This window comes from Corylus avellana, chromosome 5, assembly GCF_965113065.1.
Source record: "Corylus avellana chromosome 5, dhCorAvel1.hap1.2, whole genome shotgun sequence".
NCBI lineage: Eukaryota > Viridiplantae > Streptophyta > Magnoliopsida > Fagales > Betulaceae > Corylus > Corylus avellana.
Genome location: NC_142494.1, coordinates 23,695,949 through 23,720,927, shown reverse-complemented (window position 1 = coordinate 23,720,927; position 24,979 = coordinate 23,695,949). Strand labels below are relative to the sequence as shown.

Below are 24,979 nucleotides of genomic sequence, written 5' to 3'. Positions count from 1 at the left end.
ATGAAAGGAGGCCCCACCGCCTAGCCCAAAACAAGCGATATGGGCTGAGTTTTAGATTATGGTCCATATACAGATCACCCCGCCAAATAAAACACAGCCACAGACTAAATGTGCAAATTTTGGTGTAGACTGTAGAAAATTGTTTTCCAGCAGAATTTGAAGGAATGTGTTATATTAAGAAGTGTAGGATATTTTGATCTGGATTTGGAAGATTTTCAATAGTATTCTTTACTTCATAATTGATGAATGTTTCTTTCAACTTTCTTGATCAAATTAAAGAGCAATGATATAAGAAGGACTAAAATCATCTTAGAAGTTTTACAATCATTAGGATTCCATTGTTACAAAGGTTTACAAGTTTTTGTACAATATATGTGAGGAAGTTTTTCACAAATCGCATTCCCATTTGCATTGAATCCTATTAGTGTGCCTAAAATCCCATTTCATCACCAGACTTCCATCCATTCTCCTCAAAACAAAACTCTCCACCAGCACATAACAACCAAATCTTTCCCACTCAGTCTCACCTGAAATTTGTTCTACCCTCTCCACCTTAACTTCTCTTTCTGCCCCATTAACCCACCCTCCTGCTTCTTCCACCCATCTAATATTCTCCACAATTGCTGAACTTAATCCCACTCCCAGCACTCCTCCCCTGCCAATTGGGTTATCCACTCTAAACCAAATGAACCCATTATCACCATTTCTGTCATCCTTCCTGGCTTCCTTGCCAGCAACTAAAGTGACTTCTCTTTGCACATCAACATCCACAATGACAGCATTGTCTTCGCTGTCAACATTCCTGCAGGAGTAAATTTCTTCCCACTTCTGCTCAAGAGTCATGGAATAAAACGTTGACTTCTTCATTTGGTGCTTTAGCCCTGCTTTCTCTCTCACAAATATAAATGGACAGAACCATTTCCCCACAACAACAGAAGCTGAACGTTTTCTAAAAATAGGAAAATTGAAATCCGGGAGAAGTGCTCGGAGTGAGGTGTCAAGGCCTAGAGCTTCACCTAATCGACGTAAACTACTTGAGCTGCGAACTTTCCATCCCTTTCTTCTTAGAGGCTTTGGAGGGATGCCATCAGGTGCTATAGACTTGGCAAAGAAGCCACCGCTTTGATGGCTATGAATCTTGAATTGTTGGTAAAGGTCTTTGAGATCAAAAGATTTTGGTTTTTTCTCCATCAACATGTCACTGAAGCAACATGCCATGACATCCTCCTCTCTTGAACATTTGCATGCTTTCCTGCAAGATTGACAATTTCAATGTCGAAAATAAAACCTACAAGGGACTTAGCCTAAAATGTTGAGGGTTATTACCAATTTACATAATATATGCTAGTAATACTGCATATGTTGTTACAGTGCACAATAATAATGAATAATATTGAATCGAAAAAAGAGTTTAAGAGAGAGTCGCGAGATACAGATTTAACGTAGTTTGACAATGTGCTTACGTCCATAGAGAGTGACTGTATTTTGCTATTAATGATTCAAAGTTACATCATATATATATATATATATAGAGAGAGAGAAAAACCCTAATTATACGAACGTATTTTAAAAATTTGCAAAATACCCCGTATTGTGCTCCGTCTACTTGGCCAACTACTCTTGTCTAATATGAGTTACTAGTCCAACAGCATAGCTAAAGCTAAACTTGAAATTTAAGTTTAAAGTTGAAGGCCTTTTTTAAAATTTTTTTTTTTTATGACATGGTATCCAGGGCTTCACCCCGACTAAATCAGCAAGATACTGTGCGAAGCATCCCTATACACGAAATGGGTAAAGTTCAAACTTTTGCCAACAGGCCGGCGTGATCTAAAGAATTGTTTGTACTCTAGAAGATCAAACCTTAGACGTGAAGCAGTTGAAGGCTTGAAGCCAACCCGTTGGGGTTCGGATTTTTCATTTTGAGGGTTAAAAGACTAGTGTATATAAGTGTGAAGGAGTAGAGAGCATACGTACCCTTTGTACTTGCCTTTAGCCCTGATGACATAGTAGCGGTTGGAAGACAGAGGCTTATCAAGAACTGGGAGAAACCAAACCTTGGTGGCTGTTGTTTCTCCATACTCGGTTGAATGAAGAATGGTGAGGATCTTATCTTGAGGGAATGGCAGCTTCTTAACATTCTTACGCTTGCATCTACCCCAACAAAATGAATCTTCTGCTTCTGCCTCTTCATCAGTAATTACAAGATAACCTGAATATGGAGCATCAGGTGGCTCCATTGAAAGGGTGCTCGGAGATTTCCTGTACATCGAAAGTGGCCTTGTCACATACATCTTTTTCTCTCTCTCTCTCAATGGAAGAAGAAGCATGGGGGAGGGGGTTTATCAGGTTGATTCCTTGTGAATTAAGAATTGAAAGTGGAGTGCCTTTAGGCTTTAGATAATGATATTGTAAACGCTATTATTTCATGATGAATGGGTTTTTCTCCTTAGATTTTGGGTATGTTTCTGTGTGCGTTTGAGGGGTTTAAAAGTGCGTTTAAACACTCAAGAAGTCCGTTCAAAGAAAAAAGTACTCGTTTAGTAAAAAAATTGAAAACGCTGATAAAGGTTAAAAAAATATAAAAATAGTTCAAGCACACTTTTGACAAAAACTTAAAAATAAAGCTTACACTTTTTCACTTTGAAGTTTTATTTCTCAACCACAATTCCAAACATACTTTGGCCGATTGGGAGACGCAATTTCAATTAATTTAGTTAAAGGGAAATAAAAGCAACTAAGATAAACACTAATGCTTTACTTTATTGTCCACTTTTTCTCGTACCATATACCAGCTTTTCAACTTGATTCAGGCTAGAAACTTCACGCAAATGGCTGAAGAAACTTGGCGCAATTGGCTGCCACCCTTGATTCTTATCTACCTTTTGCATTATTGACAATAAAAGAAGGAAAAAAGGTTTCAGAACCCTCAATTTTGCATTTTAAACCTCAAATTTTAGTTTATTGAAGAGTTTTATGTTACTTTTAAATCTAACTTTTGTTTATTTTTTAAATGAATAATAAAAATAATTAACTAGGTGATTGCAAGCCACCCATGATCTGTTGGGCTCTTGGGGTTGCATGAGCTACCCCTCTAGTCGGAGTGGCCGCCCACCCTCCAAGGAAAGAGATGGCTCGTGACCACCTCCAAAAGAGAGCGTGGCTTGTTCCTAACCCAAAAAAGGATGCAACTCATGGTTACATGTAAGTTGGGCTTCTTTTTTTTTTTTTAATTTTTTTTTTTTTTTTTTTTTTTTTTTATAACAAAATGTACATCTGTGAGACCATTCCAATGCTTAACTATAGGGTTAACCAAAAACTTTTTAATTTATTTAAGATTAATAGGTAAATTAAGGGTATGATTGGGTGACTTTTTTTTTTTTTTGACATGTCCATACAGAAAAGGGAGATGAGAGATTCGAGTTAGTGACCTCCGCTTCATTAAGCGTGATCCACAATTAATTGAGCTATCTCAAGAACGATTGAGTGACCATTTAAAGAGCTTAAAAGTGCGTTTAACATACAAAAGTTCATTTGAAGAAAAAAATACACATTTTGTAAAAAAAATTAAAATCGCTTTAAGAGTCTAAAAAAATAAAAAATAGTCAAAATGCACTCTCGTCAAAAAAAAAAAAAAAAAAAAAATCTTAAAAACTCTATTTATTAAACAAAATTCTAAACATGTTCCGAATAAAATAGGTTTTGGTAACTTGGTTAACCCTAGTTAAGCATTGGAATGGTCTCACAGTTGTTCGCCGTAAGAACCATCGCCTTAATACACCTATTTTTGTGTGAGACGCAATTGCGTTTCAGTTTCACTTATGCCGGAAATTATGCAGGGCTACATAGATGAGACCAAGAGTCTGCACCACCACAGCTCTCCACAATCACATGCTCAAATTCCTCTCCGCCCTCCACTCTCAGAGACCCCACGTCAAACAGGTTCCTTCTTTCTTCTCCCACCTCTCACTCTTCTCCTCCGCCGCCACCACCACCACTTCTCTCACTGACCCACCATCGCCATCATCTTCAAGACACAAAAATAACACTACCCACTTGGATTTATGTTCTATAAACTTCACTGGCCTTGCACAATCTGTCATATTGAGATGTTCCCATTTTTTGGATAAGAAGAAAGGCAAGGACTCTGCTAATGCCTCTATCAAGGACCTCCTTTTAGATATATCCAATATAGTGCCTGATGCTGCGCGTAAGTTTTTGAGGGTTTCGGTGCTGAAACCCGAAGATGTGCTTGAAATATTACTAGGTTTCCAATTTGAGAGTGGGAAAATTGGGATTGGAGCTAGGAAGGTTGAGTCTTTGTGGGAGATTTTCAAGTGGGCTAATGAACAGGATAAGGGTTTTAAGCATCTCCCTCTGTCGTGCGAGGTCATGGCCTCGTTGCTCGTCCGGGTGGGAATGCTTAAAGAAGCTGAATTCTTGCTCTCTACAATTGAGATTCAAGGAATTTCATTGGATGGTCATGAAATTTTCGGTGATTTGATTGAAGGGTATGTTGGTGATGGTCAATTAGAAAGAGCCATTTCGCTGTATGATCGAATGAAGAAGCGAGGTGCAGTGCCATCGATGAGATGCTGTCGTGTTCTTCTTGATCTCTTGGTTCAAAAGAAGAAAATTCTATTGGCGTTTCGAGTTTGTTGGGATATGGTTGAGATGAATATTAATTTTAGTAATGTCGAGAAGTCTAGTTTTGAGAATGTCATTAGACTACTTTGTAGAGATGGAAAGATTCAGGAAGGAAGAAATCTTGTCAAGAAGGCTCTGGTTTCTGGTTTGAAGCCTAGCAGCTTAGTTATTAATGAAATTGCTCGTGGGTACTGTGAGAAGAATGACTTTGAGGATCTGCTGAGTTTCTTTGCTGACACAAAGTGTACCCCAACTGTTATTGCTGGTAATAAGATTATACATTGTGTATGTTGCTATTTTGGCACCAAAAGGGCAGTCTCATTTTTGCGAGAATTGAAATATTTGGGTTTCAATCCTGATGAAATAACCTTTGGGATTTTAATTGGTTGGAGTTGTCATGAAGGGAAACTGAAAAATGCCTTCATTTATTTGTCAGAAATGTTGTCTAAATGCCTGAAACCCCATATGTTTTCCTATAATGCTCTTATCAGTGGGGTGTTTATGGAAGGTCTGTGGAAGCACGCCCAGGACATTCTTGATGAAATGGTGGATCAGGGGATGCCACCTGATACATCAACTTTTAAAGTACTATTAGCAGGATTTTGTAAAGCTAGACAATTTCAGGAAGTGAAAAGGATAGTTTGCGAGATGGCCAGCCAAGGATTTATTCAGCTCTCTTCATCGGAGGATCCATTTTCCAAAACATTTATGGTCTTGGGGCTCAATCCGTTAGCTGTGAGGTTGAAAAGGGACAACGATGTGGGATATTCTAAGACGGAGTTTTTTGATAATCTTGGGAATGGTCTTTATTTAGATACGGACCTGGATGAGTATGAGAAGACGGTCACCAGAGTTCTTGAAGATTCCATGATACCTGATTTTAACTCACTTGTAATGGAGCAATGTGGCAATGGAAATTTTAGAATGGCATTGGTACTGGTAAATGAAGTGGATCAGTGGGGACAAAAACTGTCTTTGTCTGTCGTCTCAATATTAGTGGAAATGCTTTGTTCGTCCCGTTCCCATATCAAGGCAGTCACTAAGCTTTTGGAGAAAATGCCTGAGTTGGCTAATCAGCTAGACCCAGAAACTCTCAATTTGCTTGTCCAAGCATACAGCAAGAAAGGACTGACATACAGCGGGAAAATAATATTGGATGTGATGCTTCAACAGCATTTAGTTGTCAAGAATGAGACCTACACCACTCTAATAATGTGTTTATGTAAGAAAGGGAAATTGAAGGACCTTCATGGTTGCTGGGAAATTGCTCAAAGAAACAAATGGTTACCAGAGTTGGAGGATTTTAAAGCTCTTGTAGAATGTCTTTGCCAGCAAGAAATGCTCGAGGAAGCATTACAGCTTCTTGAATGTATGTTGGTTTATAACTCTAACTTAGGGTTAGATACTTTCTCTGTTTTCCTTGAAAAGCTTTGTGTTACCGGTTTTGCAAGAGTGGCACATGCATTGTTGGATGAACTTCTAAGTCGTGGTTGCATCTTGGATCGCATAGCTTATAGCCATGTAGTAAGAGGGTTATGTAATGAGAAAAAGTTCTCAGCAGTCTTTACAATATTGGACAATATGCTGGCCGAAAATGTGGCCCCATGCTTGGATGTTTCTGTCTTACTAATTCCTCAGCTGTGTAAGGCTGGCAGATATGAGGAAGCTGTTGCCTTAAAAGAGATTGGTTTAAGAGAGCAGTCTTCAGATTCATTTTCCTTACATAGTGCGGTAGTAAAAGGGTTTTGTATGACTGGAAACATTCAAGAAGCAGCCACTCTATTCCAGGATATGTTGTTGAAGGGGCTAGTTGTAGATGCAGAAATTTGTAACATGCTGGTCCAAGGGCATTGTCAAGTGAAAAACTTGCGGAGAGTTGGGGAGCTACTTGGAGTTTTTATCAGAAAAGGTTTAAGCCTCTCAATCTCAAGTTACCGGAATTTGGTGTGCTTGATGTTTTCAGAGGGTAGAGTCCTTTATGCTTTGAATTTGAAGGAGCTAATGCTTGGACAAAGCAAGTCTCATGACCTCATCATCTACAACATTCTGATATTCTCTCTTTTCAAAACAAGAAACAGTTCACTTGTCAAGAAAATATTAGATGAATTGCAAGAGAAGGAACTGCTACCTAATGAAGTCACTTATAATTTTCTTGTGTACGGGTTTTTTCAGTGTAAAGATGTATCAAGTACTGCGCAATATCTGTCTAGTATGATTTCTAATGAACTTAGGCCAAGTAATCGGTGCTTGAGAACAGTAATATCCAGCCTGTGTAATGTTGGGGAGCTTGGAAAAGCCTTAGAGTTGAGTCAAGAAATGGAATTAAGAGGCTGGGTTCATGGTTCAATCGTTCAAAACGCAATTGTTGAGGGCCTTCTTTCTCATGGTAAGCTTCAAGAAGCAGAAGATCTGTTGGACAGGATGGTAGAGAAATGTCTAATTCCTGACAATATTAATTACGATAATCTAATTAAGCGCTTTTGTTCTTACGGGAAACTGAACAAGGCAGTTAGTCTTCTGAACATAATGTTGAAGAAAGGAAATGTTCCAAATTCTACTAGTTATGATTCAGTAATTCAAGGTTTCTGTACCTGGAATAGATTGGATGAAGCTATGATTTTTTATACGGAGATGCCGTATAGGGGCCTTAAACCGAGCATTAACACTTCGGGCATGCTCGTCCATGCCTTCTGCCAAAACGGGCGAACTGCAGAAGCTGAAAATTTTTTAATTTCTATGCTTCAGGTTGGTGAAAATCCAACAAGGGAGATGCACTGCACTGTAGTTAATAGGTATCGCTTGGAAAACAATCTCAAGAAGGCATCGGAGCTCCTGCAAGTGATGCAACAAAGGGGTTATGAGCCAGACTTTGAGACACACTGGTCTCTCATAAGCAATTTAAGAAATTCCAATGACAAGGATGATCACGACAGCAACCAGGGCTTTCTGTCAAGGCTACTTTCTGCAAGTGGATTTGCTGGGAAAAGGGGTTCCAAAGCCAAACTGGGGTAATTCAGCAACATCAAACTTGGCTTTTGAGTTTTGTTCATTTATTTCTTATGCTGTGAGTTGGTTCTCCTTACAGACCTCATACATTGACTTCTGCCTGTACTGCAGTCAGTACTATCTTTTTCTGAGGCCGTTTGAGTCTGATTGAAAGCCTACACTTTTTTGAGAAATGTTAAACATCAATGTCCGCTTCCCGTTCCATGTATGGCCAAAATGGTCAGTTATCAGGTCATAGAATGAGTTTGTTCTTAGGTGTTCAGCTTTGATGTGACCCCAAAATCTGAACTCATATAATGCAGTATAGTTTTCAAACCTTGTACAGTCAGTTGGCATGGAACAGTTTTATTGTAATAATTTCTCTTTCATTTAATCAATGAAGAAATTCTTTTAGTATTCAGATTCTAGCATTTGTTGCAATATGTTTCCGTTATTGTTGGTGATATTGCTAAAATAATGCATGTACTACAACTGCTATATTGCATAATAATAATTTTATATATCACCATTTTATTTTATTTTTATTCTCTCAAAATTAATGTGACTTTTAAAATTTTCATCTGATCAAAACAGTGATCTCCTCCACCACTGATCTCCTCCACTCTCTCCACCCTCGTACTGCTATTTTCCCCATCAATCCACCCTCCTTCCTTTTGAATCCATCTCACTCTCTAGAACGGCTGAACTCAAGCCCACAGTACCCTTACTCTTCTGATTATGCAAATAAAACCATCAAAACCATCGCCATTATGCCTCATAGCTCCCCCACCAGCCATGCCATACACTTCCCTTGGTACAGTAGTGTTCACAATCACAATATTGCCACCATAAGCATTATTCCCTTGGGAGTAAATCTCCTCCCAATATTGCTCTAGAGTTATCCTGTAGAACAAAGATTTCGTCTTCATGCTACTTCCCTCTTTTACAAATATAAATGGACAATATCATTTCCCTACAACAACAGGAGTTGAGCGCTTGTTAGATAGTGGAACATTAAATTCTGGGAGGCTTGTTGGAACTGAGTAATTGAGGCCTGGAGCATGTTGCCAACAACCAAAGGAAGGATAAGGTTTCACCATGTAAGACTACTCATAGATCCATGTGGCAAGAGACTAGGAGCCAGAAGCAACTTTTGATCAACTTATTTAGATAGCATGTACAAATTGCATAATCTTCTCCGAATAATGTCATTAAAGTTTCAAAATTTTGATGACTGAAATCACCAGATTACAGCTCTTTGTCATCCAAAAAGAGAACGAAAAGAAAAACCTTATGAGTACTCTACTGGTGATATTCAACCACCATTAATCTTCCAACCTAACAACAACGTAGCTCAGGCATCTAATTTAAGAAATTTCTTTATAATTCCCATCATCTCTCCTCCAGGAAAACGCCCAAGACAACCCCTTGCTGCTGCTACTTCATTAAACTCACAAACTGAATCACCATTAAAAGCTTGAAGCTGTTTGCTTCTCTCTCGTTCAATTCCCACATCATCTGTTAGGTCTTCACCAGCTTTAATGGTTGGAAGAGGAAATGGATCAAGAGAAGTTCCCAAAACAATGGACTCCCCACCTACTGCACCCACGAAGTCTTTCAACCGACACATGGCAAATGGAACTGGTTCAAAGCTGTGGTCTCCATATTCAACTGGAGTAGAATGGTCTGAGGTAATGCAAAGGAAGAATTGAAAATTTCCCGTTGATTCTGCCTCCCAGAGGAGCCTGGTCAACTGTCCTATCGCTTGATCTACAGCTTCCAGTGCTTTGAGTTTGAAAACGCTTGCCTTGTCGTGACCTGCATCATCTATTGCCTGCAATACCAAGTATCAAGGAGACCCCATCACCATCATAACATTGGGAGACCTTGAGCCAAGTACTTTGGCTCCAGAGGTAAAAGAGAAAGAAAGAAGTCTCCTATTATAAAAGGCTCAAGAGTAAAATGCTATGGAATCCTAAACTATCTCTTAAATCAGTTCATCTTCATGTTAGTCATGCTCTAATAGAGATGAGGAACATGTTCTGTATCAGTGCATCAGAGCTGATACTGAAATTCAACTAGAACCTCAAATGCCAGCCAGGCCCTGGCTCGATAACAAACTTTGTTAAGATAAATTAAATATAGGGTGACTCTTTGAAGAGTTATTTAAGTTGCATGCAAAACAGAAGAAAGATAAAAAGAAACAAAATCATAGAAGATAAGACCTTGATGTGAAGAAACCCAAAATCATAGCCATCTGATCGACCTGGTTTGCTCTCATCCTCCCCAGGTACAAAAACAGAGGGGCAAGACTGCAAAGGAGCTGAGAGTGCCTTAGTTATTGCAGTTGCTTTGGAAGTTAAAAGTGTTCGATAGTCTCCAGTTGCTCCAGGAGCTTCAAGGATATCAATACCAAGTGATAAGCCCAAGCCAGCTATAATTTTGGTGGGGGCTACCATGCATGGCCACAGCCCATGTTTCTTTTCAAATGAAGGAACCTACAATAAACAATTCAAAAATATGAATACAATATATATGTTATTATAAACCATAATAGCATATATATGTTTCTCAAGTTCTTTCTCTAGATTTTCAGGATTTGCTTAAATTTACATTGTAATTTTTTAAGGGGTTTCTATATGGGAACTACATATAGAAACCCCTTAAAAAATTACAACCTAATCAGATAAATCCAAGAAAACTTGGAAAAGAAGAACAAGAGATTCTGCCCAAAGCAGTTATCCAGTCAAAGAATTGTTTTGTATTAAGTTAGCACCAACAGAAATCCAAAGCGCACATTATTCTCAAGCCTATGGAAATCAGTCACAAGCTAACATTCATACAATATTATATCTAATTGCAGGATATGTTACAAGAACAACAGGACGTGACGAAATACTGAAAACTTCTGGAATAGCACATGTCGCCAGCAAAATTGTTTCCTTAAAACTTAACATCAACCGGAAGCTGTTAAAGCTCAAAAAAGTTATTCTGATTTTTTTTTTAATTGCAACAGAAATAAGGATACGAATTTTGAATACTTCAAACCTCGATTCGAATACCACAACCTCGTAGAAGGACAACATTTGCTATGTTCTTCCCTTCTGCAACCCTCTTTGCATTTAGTGGATGAGCAATTAGAATTCGTGACATTTCCTTAGATAACTCATTAACAACAGCAGCTGTGTGCCTTGCTTCATCAGTATCATCTAGAGCTTCAGCTTGCAAAAGTAAGCGGTTGTCCTTTAACGGGTCTGTTGCTGATATGTTTCCACTTAGTCTTGGTCCTTTGACAACCACTCCACATCTATGTTCTGTTGCATACCTGTAGGAAACGACATTGTGTTAATCTGAGTCTAGCTTATTATTGAAATTAAAGCCTTAAGCTTCAACTAAAAAATTAAGGTAGGGCTTATCTCTCTCTTCCCTCTTTCAGGCCTGTTTTTTTTGTGAGCAAAGGACCTACACATACGTAAAGGCTGGGAATAATATCTTGGAACTACATAATAGTAGAGGTAATTAGCTGACAACCATGCTATAGAAACCTAGTTCACAAATATTTGAAACTTCAAAGTCGTTTAAAGTTTTTTAAATAACAGGAAAAGTTGATAACTCATAGAGCTCTCCACATAAAGAAGTTTGAGTTTGGCAAAAAATCTCAAATAACCCCGATAAGGAGGCATATGCCAACACCAAATAACAAGCACTATTGTGGCAGCTATAAGCATCCGCACCTGACTCTGACTTCATATTGAGGAAAAGATGGCAGCTTCATTCCATCTAGTGCCGCACAGAGTATGGGTCCTTCTTCTTCAAAGTGCCTGTCAGCCCTCCTACTTGTGACTACTCCAGTTTTCTCATCCAAGGTTGCAAAATTTGACTAGAGATCCAAAGATGGCAACATCATGTATAATAGCCAAAACCAACCAATAACTTTTGAAAAATGCACAGCAACATTCTATTGAAAAAAAACATAAAAGGGTGTAGCCTAGTACATAGGAAGTACACAAGAGATATACAAAAAGAAAGAAAAAAAAAAATCCAGAAGGGAGGAAGAGGCAAAACCCCCTATCACTTATATCTAATTGAAAGTGATCTCAGAAATAATTATATCAGTTTAAGCAATGAGACTTCAGTTCCATCCAGAGTACTAGCATTCCTTTCCCTCCAGATAGTCCACATCAAACATAACGACACAATATTTCACTCATCACTACTTTGATGCCTTAGGAAGTAGAAGTGGGCATAACCCGATAATCCCAAATGAAGAGAAAACTAATACCCAAAGCTCTCTAGCAATAGCAAAATGTAGGAGGTGATTAACTATTTCCCCACTTTCTTTACACATACAACACTAATCAACAATGATTTTCTTATGCTTTCTTAGGTTATGACACGCTGGATTGGGACGGTGTGGCATAGATATGTGTCAAGTTCCATATTGGGTGGATAGATTGTGAAGGAATTGTATGGGCATATGCTGTCTCACATTAGGTGTGTACTAGATGGAACTGGACTATATAAATTATTACAGAAAGCTCTAACAGGGGCTAGTTCTTTTGAAGTATCACGCAGATGTGACTAGCACATGCTTGAATTGTTACAAATAATATCAAAACCAACCTAATAATGCCATATAGCACTGGGACACTATAGTATAACGCAAACCTTGTTGAGGAGGTGAGAAATTTGAATAGGGAGATTGTGACACACATGTTGAAAAATCTTATCACGAATCATAGTGTGATGTATTACATACTATTATACCATAGGTTGTATGACCATAATTCGTTACATGAAAAAGATAATAATATAAACTGAGAAAGCAACCATTATTATGTTTACAACTTGAAAAGGACAAAAAGTTATACTCACCTTAAATGCAATATCACCAGGTGACATTTCCAAACCAGCACCCATGGACTCGAATGCACCTCGACCACGGTAATACACTCTTGGGTCATAACCCAATAAAGAGAGGTGAGCTGTGTCACTTCCGCAACCCAAGCCTACCTCAACAGGGTCCATAAGACCATTTACTCCAGCAGATGCGACGGCATCCAAATTGGGTACTTTGGCTGCTTGTAGAGGAGTCTTGAGTCCAAACCTTGGCAGGGACACATCGCCCAACCCATCAATCAGCACAAATGCCACTCTTCTCTTAGGCTGCTGGGGACTACCCATACTTCTATATGCTATATTCACCTTTTTAGATTAGAGACAATGTAGGAAACTTGGAACGCAGAAGAAATGAACACGTGATAAAATAACCAGCTGAAAAGAAAATACAAAAACAACAAAGAACGCTTGCTGTTAGAAGAGTATATTACGATGGGCTTTCATGCTAGAAATCAATAGACAATTTATCTTCATCATACCTTTATGGTTTAAAAACATAAAAATTGTATAGCTAGTCATGTCTAGACGGCCAAATTTAGGGATTTGCAGGCAAGCACCGAAGACTCAAATAAATGAAAACTTTGGGTCGGCAGTTGAGTCATATAAATTGGACTTGATCATAGGAATATTTTTAAGTTCTTGACCAAAAACTTAGATATAACATACAAAATTCAGAAAGATTGAGATCAGGTCACAAATTAAAGAATAAGAAGACTACTTTAAAATTTCATTTCAACCACGGAAACCATATAAAGCACATGAAAAACACACACAATCCTCCCCCAAACAAAAAGCACATAAAAATATAAACTTTAAAAAAAGACCAAAAACTGGGATGGATTTTCATGATCGAATTAGACACTGATATATTCAGACAAATGGAAAATTTCAAATGGGTATCTCTCATTCTAAATTAAAACACAGCCAGAAGTAACCAACAATGCTCAAGACTCCCAAAAGCTAAGAAAATTAAATAAAGCATTTCACACAACGACATCCCCACAACAGCAACAACATCATTTCTAAGCAATCAAAAGCTCCAACTCTTAACAAAAAGGAAAATAAAATAAAATAAGAAGAAAAAAATGGAATCTTGAAGTATCCTCAACTGCATGCAAGGAAAAATTAATGAAGATGTTTCATAATTGCGTGCTACTTAGTAGAGAATGTGTACCGATGACGAGCTTCACTGGTGATCAGTTTTGGACCCAAAAACTCTTCTTTTGGTTATTGAGTTGTACAGAGGAATCGCTTTCAGACCGCCACTTTATTCTGTGATAGCTTTTTCCTTTTGGGGATAGAGGGAAGATTTGTTCGCGTACGATCTTGTGTCGGAAAAATATCGCCACAACCGTATAAGAAGTCGTCTTGTTATACGGTCTTCTTAACGGTATTCCGCGCAATTTGTTGCATAAGATAATGCTACAACGACTTTTCGATATAGAGAAAGTCGCCCCAATAGAGTTGCCGGGTAATGAGTAAAATGGATTTTTTTAGATTGCATTTTAAAAAAATTGTTATTTGAAAACGCAGATAAGTATATATTTTTAAATATTATAATTTTGCCAAATATTTGGCTGAGTTTTTAAAAAACATAGCTATTTTTAAATTGGTTTTTTTTTTTTTTTTTTTCTTGAGCACTCAAGAAAAAAAATCACAAGAGACGTTCTCATGGACCCCACAGAACCTAATATCACACGGGCGTTTGGGTAGAGACTAGTCAATATTACGTGCCATGGAAGTTTAGTTTAGTTTCCCTTGTTCCCCCAAAAACGGAGCCAAAACCCAAATGCTGCTTTATGCTTATTGAAGCTAAAAGAGACTTCAGAGTTTTCCTGCGTAACATCTCATTCCTCAAACGCAAACTAAACTGAATAAAATGATCATGTCACGTCTGCTTCGTTCACACTCCTCGTTCCCCGGCCTACAGTAAGTGCTTCATAGCGGAGACATTTAATCACCCAGTTGTGGTTTTGATAATACAATAGGTTGTATTGATTTTTTTTCTTGTATTCTCATCTGGGTTTTGCTCAATTTCTTGAATTATAGTTGGCGGATTAGTTATCTGTGATTGGTTTGGCAAAATATGCTATTTTCGTTACATGGGTTTGTCTGACACTGTTGAATTAAATGACAATGTGCATGAAATTTTAGTACTTTTGTTGTGAATGTACTAATGCTGCGTTCGTTTGGGCTTGATTCATTTTTGTTTAATTGTTCTTTTTTTTTTAAACCGTTTTCATACTTTAGCTTGGGAGATCAACGATAATGAGGTTTTATATTGTCATGAATTATTCTCAGCTATTGTTGTTATTTTACCATTAGTGCATTCTACTTCTGCTTCTTCTACTTATTCTATTAATACTATAGTTGCTGTTGCGACTAATGGTAGTAACAACAACAACGTTATGATTCTTCCGCATTCTACTTCTTCTATTGTTAGAATATTAATAATGAATTTAATTTTCTATCCGCTTAAACTTTTAAGATAAGTTGTGATTTAATATAGTATTAGAGTAAAATGCCAAAAGTCATGAGTTCAAATCTTATCTTAGTCATTTACCTTATTTCAATTAAATATTTCATGTATTGGGCCTCCCTTATTAAGAGGTGTTTTGGCTCATATGTGAGGGGAGTGTTAAAATATTAATCAAATGATTAAATTCACAATTTTCTATCGGCTTAAACTTTTTGAATAAGTGGTGATTTAACAGCTATTAACGTTATGATTATTATCACCCTCTCTTCCTTTTCCTACTCTTTTGCTTGGCAACTTTTGAAATTGAAATCTACTGCAACTCCACATCCCCACCTCAACTGTTTATTACCTTAGCTGAGGCCCTAGAGCAGCTATTAAAGTTATGATTATTATCACTCTCTCTTCCTTTTCCTGCTCTTTTGTTAGGCAACTTTTGAAATTGAAATCTACTGCAACCCACGTCCCCACCTCAACTGTTTATTACCTTAGCTGAGGCAGAGGCCCTAGAGCAACTACTGCTATTACTCCACATATTGTCCCAAAACTATTTGCAAATTTTGTTGCCAAAATATCCTGTCACTCTCCTTCCTGATGTCTTCATTCTACTTTTTAAATTGATTTCTAAAGTTTGGAAATCTTTCTTGCCCTGAATTGTTTTGAATTTTATACATAATGAGAGATACATTGCAGTGACACAATCATTACATTTTCTTATTTGTTAGAATATTGATTAAGTGATTAAATTTACCATTTCCTAATAGTTTAAGCTTTTGGGATAAGTGTTGATTTTAACATGATATCCGAATTGAGATTTTGAGTTCAAACCTTGACTCTTTAGTTTACCCCTCATTTTAGTTAAAATTTCACATATTGGACTTCACTTGTTAAGTGGAAGTCTAAGCCTACACGTGAGAGGGGATGTTAGAATATTAATTACATGATTAAATTCACTGTTTCCTATCAGTTTAAGCTTTTGGGATAAGTTTGATTTTAACATTCTTTATTCTCTCTCTCTCACATAAAGTTTACATGATTTTATGAGTGTTGTAGTCTAGAGAATGGAGATCTTAAAAAATGTACCTTATTTTAGATGCCATTCCATTATGCCATCATTGCTACTTAAATGTGGAAGTAAAGATGGATTTCCTAATGCCATAGTTATTTCTGCTATGAGACAGTTTGATGACCATGTCCAAAAATGGAAGACTATTCTCAACAGATTCAAATATGGTAGGTGAATCCTTGAAAGCTGAGGTAGCAGAGACAGTAACGGTCACGCCACCTCCAACAGAGAAGGTAAGTTGACATGTCGTTCACTTAAAAGTGGTTAATTTTCATTTAATCTAATAGACTCTCTGCTTTCTGACTCTTGCGTTTTATTAAGCTACTTGTTTTGGGTGGAAATGGATTTGTTGGTTCACACATATGTAGAGAAGCTATGGAGCGTGGTTTGACTGTATCTAGCCTTAGCAGGTACTCTTTTTTTCACAAGATATCTATAAAGACCCATTGTTTATTTCAATATCTATAAACTTAAGTTATATGTATTTCATATACTTTTGAAAATACATCGACATTGAAAATCAATGTTATTTACAAGCATTTCCTAATATGCCTATTTTAAGTTTAGTTTAGTTTTTTTTTTTCAGGAAAAAAAAAAAAAAAAATTATTGGAAAGTTGATGTAATACTTGATCTTCAGCTGGATGCTTGTATCCTGCACTGGTGTCATGTGTTTTTGTAAACACACATATGTAAATGTATATAAATTGAACTTGTTTGCTTATTTTTCCTACATTATTAGGTCTGGGAGGTCATCTGTACATGATTCTTGGGCTGACAGCGTGGTCTGGCATCAAGGTTTTTGGATAGTTGTTATAAGTTTTTTGGCTGTTCAAATTGTTAAATATAAAGTGTAAAGTACTTTCTTCAATTACAGGAGATCTGCTGTCACCTGATTCAATGAAGCATGCAATGAATGGAGTGACCTCTGTGGTATGATATCTGTAACTAATACTTTTGTGACTTTCCTTACATACAAATAAGATCAGGGTTACTTTCCTTACAGAAAAATATTACCACCATAGAATGAAACCCAATAGAATTGATTTGGGTTTTGTATGGTTCTCCATCTCGAACATGCAATATTGCCAATCATCTTTTTTGTGGAATAATGCTGCTTCATTTGTCTCCAAGGATGGCACTCCTCTTTAACTTATTTTGGCTTGCTTTAAATAGTGGGAAGCTAATAAATAAAGGCTGTAACGAATCACAAGTACAAAGAAACCATACCAAAGAATAACTGTGAAAATTCGCCCAATGACCCCAAACAACACCCAGAGAAGAGTGAATAGGTGTTTTACAATAATCACTACCAATTAAAATTCCACGACCACACACGATATCACCAATATCACCAAAATTATGTAAAGCAATAAACACATTACACACAACAATTTTGGTGACAAAGTAGAGGCCTTTTGAAGTACTCTTCAAAAGTAAAATAACTTTAAGACGGCCAAACACAGTAAACTTTTCTACTATAGAAGAATTAAATTATACAGTATATACTTACAAAACCTTTGTGATCAAACTTGGTGTGTACCCCAACAAATGACCCATTTGTTTCTACCACAGTAGCTCTAGAACTCTCTGGCCAATTCTTCTATCAAGCTTCCTCTTGCATCTCGAAACTCCGGTGGTTGAAGGTTTTGTTTTTGTTTGTGTGGTTTCACAAAATCTATGAGAGGTTAGACAATGAAAGCATAAAGGTTCTAAGGTTCTCTCCAAGAGCACAAAATAATGGCCTCAATGTCTCCTGAAAATTGTGCATAAGGATGCTTATATATGCCCCAAGAAAATATAGACTTTTGATTTAAGTTGGTTTTTGAAACACACAATTATAGGCAGTGGCGTTTGAATGGGTTAGTGACGTGTTCGGACGTGAGCTAACGTTTCACGTTTCTTAGCTGGCAGCGTTCAAATGTGGTGCGATCGGCACTGCAACTAAGTGTCTCAGACTAAGCTTGAAACCACAGGCATTCAAGCCCTATGTGGTCAATCTTGCTAACAAAAGTTTCTGTGAAACCTTTAGAAAAGATCGCGTTCGAATGTTCCACGACTGTGTCTCTTTTTTGTCAATTCTCATCCGAACATTGTGTGATCACCTCTAGGATTGAGCTTCTCAGGTAGCTTAAATTTTTGCTTCTGAAGAACCTCCTTTTGAATGTACTGCTATCAGGACTGCGACTGGAGCTCTCAGACCTGGAGATCTAAGGTGCCCAAAGATCGTGTCTAAGCGGCAGCCTTTTATCTTCAAGTTTAACCCAGTTTTGAAGCCTCGTCTTAGAACAACCTCAACCATGGGACTCGAAACTTGCAACAAAAATTGACACAGAATATGCCAACAACAGTAAACCTAACAAATTGTATGTTTTAAAGGCCCAAAAAATTAATATCAATATATTTTCTCTCTTTCCATATCTACACAGATTGTTATAGCGATCTCTTTTATGTTCTTTGACTTATATGAAAGGTACAATGCTTTAACTTTATGCATGCCATATTGGGTTTCATATTATGTAATGGATGCTGGGGCTGATCATGTGCTTATACTTCTCTAGGAGGGTTTAGGGGGGATATTTTGGATGTTTATTGTCTTGGTAAATTCTTGATTTTTCAATAATTTTGAAAAGATCACGACTCTTCTGATTTACCATGGAAAGGGTTGTGCTGGTTTTCCATACATTGCAATCTTGGATTCTAGAAGTACGTCTTAAATGTTTGTCCCTTATAGTTGACTTTAATCAAATCTGGTTCTTTGATCGCGGTACTCACAATTTAATTTGAACTTTATAGATCTCTTGTGTTGGAGGTTTTGGCTCAAACTCTCATATGCATAGGATCAATGGAACTGCAAATATAAATGCTATTAAAGCTGCTGCTGAGCAATGTAAGCAATAACTTTGTATCCAATTTCTTCTCTTTTTAGTAATTGCATGTGCTACTTTTTCAGCTGTTGCCTCTAAGTGTTATTCTATCATAAATGTTAAAGGAATTTGTAAACTTAGCCTGATTACGATTAGAAAAAGAAACTGCAAAGAAAGTGCAGAAGGAAAAGAGTGCTCTAGTTACAGGGAAAAATAGGCATTTTAGATAGTTTATGAAGTACCAGCTGAATCTTGTGTTTTCCAAACTTCCCTTGTGTTTTTAGCAGAGCAGAATGCTTTAATATCTAACTGTGCTGTCTTTAGCATTTTATGTAGGTATTCATGGCCCTGAAATAGATTTCTTGCTGGCCCACCATATCACCATATGATTTGCAAAATTTGCTGTAGTTTATTTTATAAACTCCTTACTGTGTTTTATTTTTTTATTTTATTTTTATATATATATATAAATAAATAAATGACAGGTAAGTGGTTATGTGTATACTAAATTTATGTATTTCTATGATTTCCATTTCCCAAAAGAGGGTGCGATCATACCAGCACTAATGCACCGGATCCCATTAGAACTCCACAGTTAAGCATGCTTGGGCGAGAGTAGTTCTAAGATGGGTGACCTCCTGGGAAGTCCTCGTGTCGCACCCCTCATTTTCATTTGCAAATGACTTTATATATGTTTTAACATAGTCAATCCTGTATGAATTTCTAGTCAATTTATGTTTGCATGCCTAGTTAGGCTGAGTAGCTACATGTTCAAGCTTGGTTCATTTTTCAAAAAGATTTGAAACTATGGCTCCACTTCGATTGTCGACTAAATAAAATTGAGGCTACTTAGTTCTGAAATGCATCCTAATCTGATCTTGGATTGTTTGTCAAAAGGTGGAACTATTGTTCAATCTTCTTCTGTGAAATGCACCTCAGTAAGATATTGGTTTGCAGCCTAATTTATTTGAGTTGGTTTACTTTTTATGTTTCTATAACATCAAGAACGAGAAGGTCTTATCAAGAACTTATAACTTGCCTCATATCTTTCCTTTTTGTTCAACACTCTGGAATTTTTATTCATGTGTTATTTGTGACTGTTGAAGTTAATATCATCGACGTCATGGCAGAATAATTGATTTCCTTTCTCTCAATCAACTTATGTGACAAAACTGGTTTCATTGTGTGTTGTCTGCATCATTTACTAGATAACTTTTATCCTTCCTGCAAACTGTTTATAATTGGTTATCTGGAGTGAAAGGTTTATAATATGTTCAAAGAGAAAAAAAAAAAAATCTTTTGTGTGTGAATACAAAGGCTTGTATTGTTCGTTGTTATGGGTAGATAATGAGTACTTAGTCACCTGGCTTCTTATCTGCTTTGGCTTCAGGTGTAAAAAGATACATATACATCTCTGCCGCTGACTTTGGTTTGATAAATTACTTACTGAAAGGATATTATGAGGGGAAGGTACTTTCTTGCTTTTGTCATTTGTCTATCATCTTTAAATCGCTGAATGTCAATGATAATTGCCCCAAAAAATGTTGAATTGTTCAATTAAGCATTGTTAAATATGATCTATAGAAATCACCATGATTTCTTGCCTTCATACTTCTCCTTTATAAAACTATCACTGAAGATTTTTCCTTCTAACATGAATTTTAACAATTTCATATATTGAAGATTTAGGTTAAGTACCTCTGTTAACTTGATGTGAACTGAGATTTACTAGGCAGATATACCTATATATTGTGGATACAGTATCTCATTGTCCCCATCCTTGCTTAATTGGTTGTAGGACCTATAAACGTAGCATTACATCTTGATATTATCAGAGGTTATGTGCTTGAAGTTGATATCTCATTTTGTAATACCTGAACATTTTAGTTTTTGTATCCTTTTAATCCCTTTTTCTGATGAAAATTTCTTTCTACCCAATCTGATGCAGAGGGCGACCGAAAAGGAGCTACTGACTAAATTCCCCTATGGAGGTCAAGCCCCTCACTCTCTGGCTTACACTCATGACATTTGAATTTATCTTATATAACATGGTCATGATTATAAGTTATAAAAGCTAAAACTGGAGAAGGTCAAGGTGTTACTCAATACCATCTGTAATAACCAGTTACTTGAGAACATCTTTCCTTATTTGCAAGGAATTGATTATGATTATAGGAAGAATCATTTCCTGAACATTTTGGTGCAAACAAAAAAATTAACCAAACATTGGCTTGCTATGATCTGAACTCAGGTGTTTCCTAGGCTCCATTGCTTTGAACAAAACAGGGGATGGGTTGGAAGTTTGCTAGGGCTTTAAGAGAAGGATTTCAGCTAATTTCTCTGAGCCATGTATTATCCAATTTTCATGAAACCACATGATCTGCAATATTCCAAATTCTCAATCCTCGATAACTTATAAATTTTGATATATATATATATATATATATATATATATATATATGCTGACTGGAAACTTCGGCAAGTGATGTGGCATTTATAGTACTGTAAAATTGCTTGTTCTGACAGCTTTGGCAATTGATTGGTTGCAGTAGGTTAATGCTGAAAGAACCCCCCCTTTTTTTTTCTTTTTTAAAGAACAGGTGTAATTCTTCGGCCAGGTTTCATACATGGGACTCGCCAAGTTGGGCGCATGAAGTTGCCTTTAAGTTTAATTGGAGCTCCATTGGAGATGGTAAAAAATGTGGTTGTTTATTTCTTTCATTGATCTATAGCTGTTCACAATCCAATTTGTTTTTCACATTTTGTTCATATATGTTTTCTCATCATAGTGGAATCAATCAATGGTTGCCATACATAACAACAGCTAATGGCTAATGTTTGTACAGCATAGCCAGTCCACTTAGGTACCTTAAAAGGGTTTAATTTTTGATAAAAGTAAACGAATTTTGTTCATTTGTTCATTAAGATTAGAATGTGTACGCTGTTGGAATTTGTTCATTTTGCTTCTTATATATGCACTTGTGTAGTTGTGTGCTTTGACAGCAGTCTTTCTGACAGGATAACTACATCATGTGCAAAACTCTTCATTATTGTTCAGGCCTTTGGTGATGGACTTTAATTCTTGTATTAATAGCTTTTTAATATGTATTACCTGCAGGTTCTGCGATATGCAAAAGCGCTAACCAGAATCCCTCTAGTTGGTCCACTTTTTACTTCTCCAGTCAATGTGACTTCAGTGGCAAAGGTTGCTGTAAGAGCTGCAATAGATCCATCATTCCCTCCTGGAATTCTTGACGTGTACGGTATACTACAATATGGAGAACAAAATTCAGCCTAACCATTGTTAGGTATCCAGAATCTTTTCCTCAAGTATAAGATCACTGCAACTGAGCTACCCATGTCTCTTAGTGGAATAGGGTTCTTAAATCTTGATGCTGCTCCTGATTGAGGCCGCTATCTCGTAAATTCTAATTGATACATTTTTTGAGATGTTTATGTTGATGAAGCAATAATATGTGTCAGTTTGGCACATTGGTATTTTTTTTTTTTCCTTTTCATTATTCATTGTTTCAAATTGATTCTAGATTATTGGTTAGTGGTGAATGACATTTTGATAGTATTACTTTTTCTTTTGAGGTCAAGTACTGAAGCAAATTTTTGCTCTCAAATGTTTACTAATCAATGCCTTGTTTGATGAAACTTGGAGTTGGAACCATTCCTTGTTGAGTAGTTAATACAGATATTCCTGCCCCAGGAATTCATAGAGAAGTAAATGATGCTGATGAGAAGGAAAGAAGCTATCACAGTTAGTATGCCTGATTCCAGACGATGGGAAAGTGAAAATCTATATATAATAGGAAAGAATTTTTACTATTAACTATATAGTAGGAAAATCTATACAATAGAAGAGAGATTATTTCATGAAATTCATTAACTTTAATAATTCTTATTTTTGCTATATTCCTGCAACCAATATGCATCCTTTCAAATTCAAATAGCTACCAGCCTTCTCGTACCATGTTGGTCTGTTGCATGTGTTGCCTCCACTACATTATATAGAGTTGAAAATCTTCTGAAGATTAAAATGAAGGAATGGTGGAGGGCTCCAAAAATATGTTGAGCACTCAAATTTGAGTTTGCTATTGAATGGAAGCATTATGATTTTGATCCAAAATGAATGAAAATTTTGAAGCATTGCAATTAATTGCACTTAAGAAAGCATTATATACCTCTCTCACAGGAACTGCTCTTGAATTCACAGCTGCATAAATTTTGGTCAATTATTGTTGTGGATTGCAATGTTAACATGCACGTATATGTTCAATCAATTACAATGGACAGGCCATCGGATTGTTGACAGAGATATTAATCTAAGAAACATTGTGCTGCTTGTGCATGATCTTCTCCATATGCATGGGTTAAAAAAAAAAAAAACTCTGTAAAAGAGCTCCCTTAATTGGTTCAAGTGACAAATTTGATCACAATCAGATCAATAAGTGGAAGATTTATTAAAGAAAGTGCAAAGTACAAGAAAAACAAAAATTCATAAATCAAAAATCAAAAGCACAAAATTTATGTTGAGCAGAATCTTGGGTCTTCAATAGTGATTCGATTGATGAAAAAAACAAAAAGAGTTTTAGTTCTCTCCCTCAATGACCTTCATTAGTTTCATTTGTTTGCACCAAGTGTATTCTTAACAGCATCAACAGCCCCTTGCGCCTTCGTTTTCATCTGCTCACCACTCTGCAAATAGAGCGTCATATGTAAGTAATTATCAACAAAATGAGGCTTAAACATGCCAGCAGGTTGTGTTAATACAATTAAATAAGTTTTTCTAGTCAAATCGAAAAATATTTCGGTCTGACGATTATTTTTCGTCACACCAAACACCGAAAAATACATAAAACATATTCCAAAAACCATTGTATGCTGGAACAAAAGGATCAGTAATTGTTGAACCTCTTGGCATGATTGCTTGGCACCTTGGGCAGCATTGCCTGCCTTGTCCATCATGCCGCTTGCCTTTTCCTGGAATTCAAAACATGCATATCAACATCATATATGAAGGGATCCATCTGTCTTAGATGTATGATGCATACGCATGATACATGCATGGAACATGTAGTAGTATAACTCACCTCAGCTTGGCCCTTGGTCTGGCCAGCTTGGTAACTCGCATTCTGGGATTGGTCCATCTTAATTAGTCTTTGTTTGGAACAAAAACAAACTCACAAAGCAACTATCTGAGCTGTGAAATACTAAGTTAAACTTAACTGGGTGATGGATGCTGCTCACAATGAATGTGAGGGCAATTTTAATTTATAGGATTTTCAAGCCAATGCATTGCTCTGCACGTGTATGCTTGTTGGGCATTAATTTTGGCCTTTGGACCAGGAGGCATGAGCTGCTTTTGATGAGAATTATCATTCGATTCCAAGTTTGTTACTATTTTTGAGGGATATATGGAGTTTTTTTCTTTGAGAAAATTTAGTTTTTGATTAGAGAAAAGTAAATATTATTGAGTTTTTGGATTTCCTCTTGGGGTAAATAGTTTATCGAGGCATTTCAGTATTTCTTTTGCAATGGTACATGCATAAAATTGAGACTAATTATAGCAATATCAAGTCACAATGATAACCTGCTTGTAAGTTGTAAGTTGTAATTTGGCCCCACACTAGGACATGGATGTAACCTGACATCATGCCTAGTCAAGGTCTTACTCTATCAGCGAACAACACCTAGCCAAAGGTCGTACCTTGTCAGTAGAAATCTTGCATAAGGAGAGAATATGTGATTATTTCGGGTACAATCATTATCACTACTAACATTTTAGCTCTCAGTCTCCCAACAATTAATCTTTCCACCCTTGCTAATTTAAATTATTGGAGGTTTTCTTGCTGACACTCCAGCAATTTTAAATTAAATACGATTTCCTTGGTATGAAAATATTAATAGATAAAGTTTTATTAACGTCTAAACAAAATAAAGAAGCAAATAAATACAAATCAAATCATATTGAGTAATTTAGAATAAACAACAGATTTAGTCCAGCTGAATTTTAGGATTTAATCAAATAAATACAC

The 24,979-nt window shown here is 36.6% G+C and overlaps 5 protein-coding genes and 1 non-coding gene across 7 annotated transcripts; 3 read left to right on the top strand and 3 right to left on the bottom strand.

The window, feature by feature from the left end:
* Window positions 1–270: 270 nt before the first annotated feature.
* Window positions 271–2,387, bottom strand: LOC132182810 (DUF1262 family protein (DUF1262)). Its single transcript, XM_059596159.2, has 2 exons — window positions 1,975–2,387; window positions 271–1,252 (listed from the first exon to the last, which is right to left on the bottom strand). The coding sequence occupies exons 1-2, from the start codon at window positions 2,325–2,327 to the stop codon at window positions 388–390; spliced, it is 1,218 nt and encodes a 405-aa protein (XP_059452142.2). The 5' UTR covers window positions 2,328–2,387; the 3' UTR covers window positions 271–387.
* Window positions 2,388–3,806: 1,419 nt separating this feature from the next.
* On the top strand, window positions 3,807–8,050 carry LOC132183276 (Pentatricopeptide repeat (PPR) superfamily protein). The gene has a single exon (XM_059596677.2). The coding sequence runs from the start codon at window positions 3,847–3,849 to the stop codon at window positions 7,654–7,656; it is 3,810 nt and encodes a 1,269-aa protein (XP_059452660.2). The 5' UTR covers window positions 3,807–3,846; the 3' UTR covers window positions 7,657–8,050.
* Window positions 8,051–8,769: 719 nt separating this feature from the next.
* Window positions 8,770–13,846, bottom strand: LOC132182495 (uncharacterized). The gene is made up of 6 exons (XM_059595758.2): window positions 13,703–13,846; window positions 12,505–12,903; window positions 11,364–11,509; window positions 10,678–10,954; window positions 9,855–10,127; window positions 8,770–9,463 (listed from the first exon to the last, which is right to left on the bottom strand). The coding sequence occupies exons 2-6, from the start codon at window positions 12,811–12,813 to the stop codon at window positions 8,984–8,986; spliced, it is 1,485 nt and encodes a 494-aa protein (XP_059451741.2). The 5' UTR covers window positions 12,814–12,903; window positions 13,703–13,846; the 3' UTR covers window positions 8,770–8,983.
* Window positions 13,847–14,265: 419 nt separating this feature from the next.
* Window positions 14,266–22,537, top strand: LOC132182411 (uncharacterized protein At1g32220, chloroplastic). Of its 2 annotated transcripts, none has more exons than XM_088516582.1 (10): window positions 14,266–14,457; window positions 16,186–16,303; window positions 16,392–16,480; window positions 16,811–16,866; window positions 16,946–17,001; window positions 18,865–18,958; window positions 20,326–20,405; window positions 20,884–20,926; window positions 21,536–21,627; window positions 22,054–22,537. In XM_088516582.1, the coding sequence occupies exons 1-10, from the start codon at window positions 14,408–14,410 to the stop codon at window positions 22,231–22,233; spliced, it is 858 nt and encodes a 285-aa protein (XP_088372708.1). In that variant the 5' UTR covers window positions 14,266–14,407; the 3' UTR covers window positions 22,234–22,537. The 2 variants fall into 2 exon arrangements, with proteins under 2 accessions (XP_088372708.1, XP_088372707.1); XM_088516581.1 differs by having other exon boundaries at window positions 21,536–21,639.
* LOC132183525 (5S ribosomal RNA) lies at window positions 19,480–19,598 on the top strand. Its single transcript, XR_009440483.2, has one exon. It is a non-coding gene; the product is annotated as a 5S ribosomal RNA (ribosomal RNA).
* Window positions 22,538–23,564: 1,027 nt separating the features above from the next.
* On the bottom strand, window positions 23,565–24,117 carry LOC148585946 (stress-induced protein KIN1-like). Its single transcript, XM_088516949.1, has 3 exons — window positions 24,035–24,117; window positions 23,856–23,924; window positions 23,565–23,639 (listed from the first exon to the last, which is right to left on the bottom strand). The coding sequence occupies exons 1-3, from the start codon at window positions 24,089–24,091 to the stop codon at window positions 23,565–23,567; spliced, it is 201 nt and encodes a 66-aa protein (XP_088373075.1). The 5' UTR covers window positions 24,092–24,117.
* Between the last annotated feature and the right edge of the window lie 862 nt (window positions 24,118–24,979).

Coding starts and splice junctions, on each gene's coding strand:
- LOC132182810 (XM_059596159.2), bottom strand. CDS start 2,327: ATGCTTCTTCTTCCATTGAGAGAGAGAGAGAAAAAGATGTATGTGACA. Junction 1,253..1,974: donor GCTAAAGGCAAGTACAAAGG/GTACGTATGCTC, acceptor TCAATCTTGCAG/GAAAGCATGCAAATGTTCAA.
- LOC132183276 (XM_059596677.2), top strand. CDS start 3,847: ATGAGACCAAGAGTCTGCACCACCACAGCTCTCCACAATCACATGCTC.
- LOC132182495 (XM_059595758.2), bottom strand. CDS start 12,813: ATGGGTAGTCCCCAGCAGCCTAAGAGAAGAGTGGCATTTGTGCTGATT. Junction 11,510..12,504: donor CTGGTGATATTGCATTTAAG/GTGAGTATAACT, acceptor TTGGATCTCTAG/TCAAATTTTGCAACCTTGGA. Junction 10,955..11,363: donor CAATATGAAGTCAGAGTCAG/GTGCGGATGCTT, acceptor CGTTTCCTACAG/GTATGCAACAGAACATAGAT.
- LOC132182411 (XM_088516581.1), top strand. CDS start 14,408: ATGATCATGTCACGTCTGCTTCGTTCACACTCCTCGTTCCCCGGCCTA. Junction 16,481..16,810: donor ACTGTATCTAGCCTTAGCAG/GTACTCTTTTTT, acceptor CTACATTATTAG/GTCTGGGAGGTCATCTGTAC. Junction 21,640..22,053: donor TGGAGATGGTAAAAAATGTG/GTTGTTTATTTC, acceptor TATTACCTGCAG/GTTCTGCGATATGCAAAAGC.
- LOC148585946 (XM_088516949.1), bottom strand. CDS start 24,091: ATGGACCAATCCCAGAATGCGAGTTACCAAGCTGGCCAGACCAAGGGC. Junction 23,925..24,034: donor AGACCAAGGGCCAAGCTGAG/GTGAGTTATACT, acceptor TTTGAATTCCAG/GAAAAGGCAAGCGGCATGAT. Junction 23,640..23,855: donor CCAAGCAATCATGCCAAGAG/GTTCAACAATTA, acceptor CTCTATTTGCAG/AGTGGTGAGCAGATGAAAAC.